The sequence below is a fragment of the Thermobia domestica genome, chromosome 9, assembly GCF_964235325.1.
Source record: "Thermobia domestica chromosome 9, izTheDome1.hap1.1, whole genome shotgun sequence".
NCBI classification, from domain to species: domain Eukaryota; kingdom Metazoa; phylum Arthropoda; class Insecta; order Zygentoma; family Lepismatidae; genus Thermobia; species Thermobia domestica.
Genome location: NC_137462.1, coordinates 126,883,645 through 126,891,411, shown reverse-complemented (window position 1 = coordinate 126,891,411; position 7,767 = coordinate 126,883,645). Strand labels below are relative to the sequence as shown.

The following is a 7,767-nucleotide window of genomic DNA, read 5'->3' as shown; positions in this document are numbered from 1 at the left end:
ACTTCAAAATCAGTGTGATCAAGTAATTTGGTAAGCTTTTTTTTTCGGTTAGCGTTCATTTCCGATATCGATGCTGACATGTTTTCAAAATTTAATTTGGTACCGTAATCTGATGACATCTCCTACACTAAAAAGCAGAAATGTTGGCCATTTAACTATAAGAAATTCTGGTAAATCGATTCCTTAACTTGCAACAATCATTAGCTAAATTTGAGTAAACAATACATTATTATCTATTCCGCTTACTTAACTACGAATAAGTAAAAACATCATTCTATTTTTAATATAATTTTGATTGTAGTGCAATGAAATATGTCTAAGTAGAATGTAATATAATTCCTTCCACGAGATTATTTATTTTCTTGTTTGCTGGAATGAACGTCTCAGCACTGTGTTTTGTATGGGCTGTGAACCAACTAGTTAATAAAAGAAAACTTATATAAGCCGCTCGGGAAAACATAATCGTATGTCATATCATATTTACTAACTTTCGAGTAAACTGGGAAAGAAGGTTCAACATTCCCATGCATTTCAACGCAATGATACATACTAAACAAGCTTTCTCTGCCATCTGTAGTTATATCTCCGAAATTACACTATCTACATACTCTTCTGTGGTTCAATCCCAACCAATTTCACGCAGTATCGGTAACTAATTCCATCGGAATTGCGCTTACCATTATATTCGCCCGAGCCACTCATATACCTTTAGTCAAGGGTAAAAGTGAATCTGAAAAGATACAAGGACGCATCACTTCACGCCGTCCCCCGAGCCTATCTTTGCCCATTGTAATTTTTTAGAAAATGGAGGGACGAATATTTTCTGGAAGAGGGAGAACGGCATCTCCTTGCGTTACCCCTCACTTTTATTCCTGCTTTTAATAAACCAATAAATTATGAGAATCATCTTCACAATAGAAATAAATATATAACATAGAATATATAAACTTTAAATAATATTAACAAGAAAGAATAACATATCACTGGGCGGGGGGGGGGGAGGGATCTCCAGAAGAAAACATCTACAACGAAACGGGACGTTATGAATGCAATATTCAGATTTTGTTTCTTCTTATAATTGATCACATATTAGTTTTGCGTAAAAGTAATGAATGAGACGTTTTACAGTGTATTTTTCTGCAAATTAATCTAAATTTCTGAGTTTGTACTGTAGAAATATGATTTCGTTTTCAGATCCTCATTCAGGAGAGGATGTTAATGACGAGATGACTTTTAAGAACCAAATATGTATCTTCTGGTCAATTGACAATGGACTGGACAATAATGACAAAATAGAGCTTAAGACATCTAACTATTTGGTACGTTTATAAGAAGTAAAGCTAGGGGCGGATTAAGGCTTCTGGGGACCTGGAGCCGACTATTTCAAAGGGGCCCTATGTTACGAATAATTCCGACGTATAAATTTTCTTTCCTGCCTTCCACAGCCTCATATAAATAGTCGAAACAATTTTTGCATAAAAATTCATGTTATCAATTATGTGTAAATTCTTATTGCTTATCATTAATTAACCTAAAACATACCTGTTGCAGTAATTTTAGGACAACAGTGTTTCCAGGGGCTGCGTTTCTGTCCCTTTACGTGCTTGCATTAAATAGCCATTTTATATGGTAACACTGCATCAACCTTGTCACAATTTCGCACCAATGGATAAATGTTAATGCATACTGTACATATACACAGGAATTCAGCCGCAGGAAATCAGTTTTCTGCAACTGAATGTTGATTTTCTTCATTTTACACATTTTCTATTTTATACTTACGGCAATTTCTTTCGTTACTACACAAAAAAGTTACAAGTTCCAGCATTGGTCATGATTTCGAAAATATCTACATTGAACATGCTTACCATTTGTTTCATGTCTCAGGTATTTATCATTCTTAGATCAAAAGATATACACAATGAAACTTTTGGTTGTGCAACTTTATGGACATACTGTACAAGCCAAATGGTCATCACTCCCTGTAAAAACACTAATAGAGTAAAGGAGATTTGGAAAACCTCCTAGATTTGCTCTAAGTAATGACAAGAGATATTTCAATGGAATTGTCACAGGCTAATAATTTGGTTTGTAATAGAGGCCCAAAATAGCTCACTCCCTCACAAAATACACATCGTGAAGACGCTGGTGGAAGAAGAATTGACTCTAGCGATACCGCGAACGTAACGAGCGGGTAAAAAAAATTAGCATCGGTCTGAAGCCTATAATATAATAAGTTGATTGCTATATTTTAGTATTAAGTAGAGGGGTTTTGGGGGCCCCTGAGCCTGGGCTCCATTGGCTCCGCCCTTAATCCGCTCATGAGCAAAGCAAAACCGTGTATTCAGGAAACACCTGCACAGTGTACTGAATGTTTCACAATATTATTAGCATTTAATAATAATAATAATTTTAAAAAAATGTCAAAGGTGAAACATATAAAAATCGAAAGATGTCACTACGTTGAACAAAATTGATGAATGTAAATCCCTCACATGCGTAGTTTAAAAAATCGATTAAAAAAAATGTTTTTGTTAACATAAAAGATCTATGCTGTATATTAAGTCGATTTTCACTAATGTTTGTATATCGTTGCCAAAACTTGAAAACGGACAAAAATTTACAGAGCAATGGATAGTATGCTGCATGATAATCGCACAATCTATTCAGACGAAAATAAAGTATTCATTAATTAAAGTCTTCTGTTACCACTGGCAACATGAGAGTATACGCTATGGTTAGAATATGATATAGCACCTAAAAATTACGATCAACTCTTCAAATTTAAACGTCTGTTTGACAATGATACTGTCCAAAGATAAGACGCATATCCAGTGTTAAATTCAGACATGTTCAACGGAGGGCTGAACCCCTAGAATATATATGAGCCCCCTAGAATATTCATAAACATGCATTGAAATATTTGCTTTTTTCTGTTTATTTTTTTTTCGAAATAAAAGGCTTAAGAGAAGTTTTTTTTTTGTTTTAAAAAAAGAATATTAGTTTCTTCTTTTGCCCAATCTAATTGTTCCAATTAACAAACGACGTTCTCTTATAAAAACTTCGAAATTAGATACAAACGCTCACAAACACTTGACAACGTTAGTTAGGGAAAAATGCAATATGTTGGTTATTGCAACCGACCAGAGAATAACAAGTCGCAAGTTTTGTTGCGACAGATTCCTGCTGCTCTATTGCAATCTAGAACAGAGCCCCCCCCCCCTTAAATTATTATTGCCCACCTTGTACAAAAGTCTGAATTCAACGCTGTGCTTGCTCGATAGAAGTCACTGTAATGAACATCATAACATGCTTGAAGGTGAATAATACTCATGCGTAGTTTTTGAGAAAATTGACAGAATTTTTGTAGCGTAAAAATGTATTTTGTTAGCATGATGCAGTTGATCATTTTTATTTTGCTAGAATAGCTTTATTATTATTATTATTATTATTATTATTATTATTATTTATATATTGTGTAAGAAAAATATATTGTGTATATATTATTTATGTATTGTGTAGCAGGTTTTATCTATCGTTATTTCATTACCTCGAACTGTGACGCACATACTATTTGTAAAGCACGGATGGAACACAGGGGCGTATCCACGGGGAGATTTCACTGGGTTCGGACTACCCCCCTAAAATTTTGTAAGTCAACCCGCATTTGTATACCTTCTCAATAAAACTATCCTTGTTTAATAGGGCAATGATTGATATAGCATGAAAATTTAATCTTACACTTCATCTGTACTTTTTCTCTTATAAAGAGACAATCTACTTCTATGATTTTTTCCCCCGAAAATATAGGTGGAAGTGTTTCACTATCATTTATCGTCTTTTCGGGTGCAGAATAATATCCGTTCAATACTACACAAACGTAGTGGCTTGTAGTGTTGGAGTTTCCGCCCCCATAAACCTTGGACCCCTTCCAACAAAAATTTCTGGGTGCGCACCTGATGAAACATTACCTGCTTCACAAAGGCAGGAAATCATATTTAAAACGACAGTTAACGTAAATAAAACACAGATGAAACACAAAAACTTTAATTTATTTAATTATATAGTTCATGTTTTTTTGTTTTTTTTAATGTGTATGAAACCAGAGGAAAATTTATTTAATTTGATAATTACTGTCTTAAATGTCAAGAACAGCCTTCAGGTTAATAAATTAAAACAAAATAGACATTCCAAAAAATGAATTCTTTCACGAGAAATGACTAATGGATAACAATAATGAAATTGGAACGATGGAAAGAAAAAGAGAAAAGGAAGAATAGATCGAGATTGTATGTTAGCACATACATACATACATACACGTAAGCGAGTGTGTGTGTGTGTGTGTGTGTGTGTGTGTGTAGGAGTTGTGATATGTTTGAGGCAGTACATTTATCTTAAGACATAAACGTGTAATATAACATTGAGATCAAACACGAAAAATATCTGCGAAACTTTTCTTAAGAAAAAAAAAAAAACCTCTCTTTTCCTCTCTGCCTCAAAACACTTCATTCAATGATTTTTTTCCTTATGATTTCTTCACTGTTTCTAGGATCTTTTTTTTCTTTTTTCTTTTTAATTTCTTTCTCTTTGTTTCTTACCGAAATCCCTTTCACAATAATTGTGTGACACGCACGCAGGCTTTGGAAAAACTGAAGGATGTTTGGAAAACGTTAAATAAAATACAGTTTTGAAGGCAGGTCTTAACATAAGCTAAAAGTTAACCAAGAGAGAGACCATGGATGAATGGGTGTGTCGGTCGGGATAAGAGAGAGAAAGGTCTGGACCTCTGTGAATACTATAAAAACAAGACCCCGGAACAAGCTAATGTCAGTTGTTTGCTAAACTTACAAACATCAAGTTCATCATTTCTAGATAAAAGAAAGTTAAAGTGGTATTTATCCAACATGCAGTTTTTGGTGAGTATATTCCATACATAATCTAATGTAGGCCTATATGATGTGGACTTCCAGTGTGTGTGTGTGTGTGTGTGTATGTGTGTGTTTGTGTGATAAGAGCTCCCCTGAGCATTTCAAAATGTAAGTGAAGACATATTATTATATCCCGACAAGACTGACTTGATTGCTGGCCGAATTGGAATAATAGCTAAATATATCTTTAAAAACTTTTCCATACTCAAATATGGAAGGCAATAGGTAGAAAAAAAGATTCATTCTCAATCAAATATTCCAAGTAGACGCCAATAAAATTTTGGTGAGTGATATTAAAGGTATTATCCAACCCAACTCATTCTCTACGTAAGAAGTTTGTTACTAAATTCTCTATGTCTGTGTGTGTGTGTGTGTGTGTGTTTGTGTGTGTGTCTGTCTGTCTGTTATTTGCGAATTTTTCAATTTTGACCCCTCCATTCGATAGAGAATCAAAAATTATCTGAGAAAGTGCTGGGATTGTTCGCGTCACTTATCGTTCTCGAGATATTGGACAAAAAAGTTCCGATTTCGGGAGATTTAAGGAGATATATCTCAGGAACACTAAGTCATAGAGATGATATTGGTATTGATCAATACATAAGAAGATGGTGAAAATTTTGGTAACAAATAGTAACTGGTGGCCACTGGTTATATCATACTGGTGGCCACTGGTGGCCACTGATACTAGCATAATGAAAAGTTTAATTAGGGTATGTATTTAAGTATCAATTTCACCTTAAGAGGTGGCGTTTGTTCAGTCTACTATTTTTCGAGATAAAATTCGATTTTGGCTATATTCTATATTCAATGCTGCAGTTGCCCAGTGGTAAAGCGCACACCTCTGGTCTGTAAAGTACCTGGTTCGATCCCAGCCCCCACCAAATCGATCTTGTAGTGAACAAACACCGTCTACGTGAGTTTTCCCTGGTTTGTCCCTTCATTCCACAATTTCCGTCACTGTCTCCCTTAGCCCGGAGTATAAACATGAGACATTAAACTAAACAAACCTATATAAAAAAAACTGACCCGAAAATTTCTCTGCCATTCTGCTACCCCCTCCCCCCCCAAAAAAAAGAATTAAAGCTGAAGTCGTTCCTGAATCATTATAGCTTCAACATTGTCAATGCAATTATAAAGTAATATGTTTTCAAGAGAAAGACTGGATGTTGAATGAAAAAAGCCAAGCACTTGCTGAAAGAATATCTAGCATTCGATAATTTTCATATGGTAACTATCACGTAGTTCCAAAATAATAAACAGAAAAAAAAACTATCAAATAGAAACTTTGTTTGGTAACTGTTGATACTAGCTTAAAATATTAGCACTAGATGATAGGAACAATGTTACTTTCAAACTTGTCAGATTTTGCAGAATGATTTGTACAAAACAACTAACTGAGAAACGGTAACTGTTTTCAAATTACTGTGTAGTTTCAATTTCACTTGTAAGGTTAATTCGAAATGTTATTCTAAGTACTAGAAGTATTATTCTTCTAAAGTTGCGCATAAGATTTCGGTTACAACCTTTACAAAAGCAAGTTTTCAGGAAACAGCATTGTGCATTATATCCCTATCAGTTTGTGTTAGGTTAGGGTGACCAACCGTCCCGTATTTTCACTACTATTCCCGGTGTCCCGAAAAATTCTTCCGGGACGCCAAAATGTCCCGTATTTACGTACACTCGGCACAAAAAACCTTTCGAATCGCTAAAATTTCCTAATTTATATTATTTTTTCTAAGCTATGTGATTATATTGGAATATGTCTAATTACTGAGCAACGTCATTACGACGTTTGCAATATTGGATGTAGTAGTTGCACTGTTTTCCCTCCTAGGCCTCCCCACTCCGCAGACAACAGTGCAAGGGGCTGAAAGTCTTATGACTAACACCCCTGTAAGATGTAACACTACGAAAGGAGAACAAAGATATAGAACTATAAAAGTAAAAGTAAAAAGAAAATCAGTTGTAAGTGAAATAATGTTTAAAAGTAACAAAATGCAAATAAAAGGAGTTGGAATCCGATGCTGAGAGTAATTATAAATCCTGTCGGTGACAGATTTGAGAGCTCATATATTTTTAGTAATGTTTTCAAATATTTCATTTTTTTGTTAGCTGCTGATAGTTACTTATCTAATTAATTCCACGACCTTTTCAATAGGTTTTAAAACGAAAAAGTGTAAATTTTGCCATTTTTGTGAGAGATACAAAGAGAGACATAGAGAGAGAGAGAGAACGGAGAGGCTAAAAAAATATATTTAGGGGAGTAATCTATCTAGAAATAAAAGGTGTCCCGTTTTTTCTAGTTGACGATTTGGTCACCCCATGTTAGGTTATTGTTTTCATTGAACTTCAAATAAAGAGACAAAGATATGATGGAGATCCTCTTAAAATAAAATCTACACTCAATTCAAAATTGAATAAATATTATATTTAGGACGTAGCCATATCGTTCGCAAAGAACGGCAAGTGGAAACTGAAATTTGAAAATAATTTCACAATGGACCTAAAAAAGAAAATAGACTAAATACAACCCTGAAGTGTTTATGAAAATTTGACAGAAAATCGACTAAAATAATCATTATATGCACGAAAATGGAAGTTACAGATAAATAAGTATAGCTATGAACACGCTACAAAATGCATTTTCCTCTCATGCGCTCGTGGCGACACTAAGAGAAACAGCGCGGCGCTGTATACGAAGTTATTAAATAACATGATATTGTGCACAAAATACTATGGCTAATTTTGTTCGAAAGTATCTGGGAACCTTTGTAGCTCACACACAAAGAATGGCGCATCTAAAAGGGGAAGATTAACAGAAGTAAAATTCTAGTGATAA

General features: G+C 34.4%; 1 protein-coding gene across 1 annotated transcript in view; it reads left to right on the top strand.

Moving 5' to 3' along the window:
• Positions 1 to 4,746: 4,746 nt before the first annotated feature.
• The window catches only part of LOC145694106 (uncharacterized), a 37,161-nt gene continuing 34,140 nt past the window's right edge, over positions 4,747 to 7,767 (top strand). Inside the window, exon 1 of the mRNA XM_081770224.1 lies at positions 4,747 to 4,916. Within this exon, the coding sequence (XP_081626350.1) occupies positions 4,905 to 4,916 (12 nt within the window). The 5' untranslated portion in view covers positions 4,747 to 4,904. The remainder of the gene's footprint in view (positions 4,917 to 7,767) is intronic.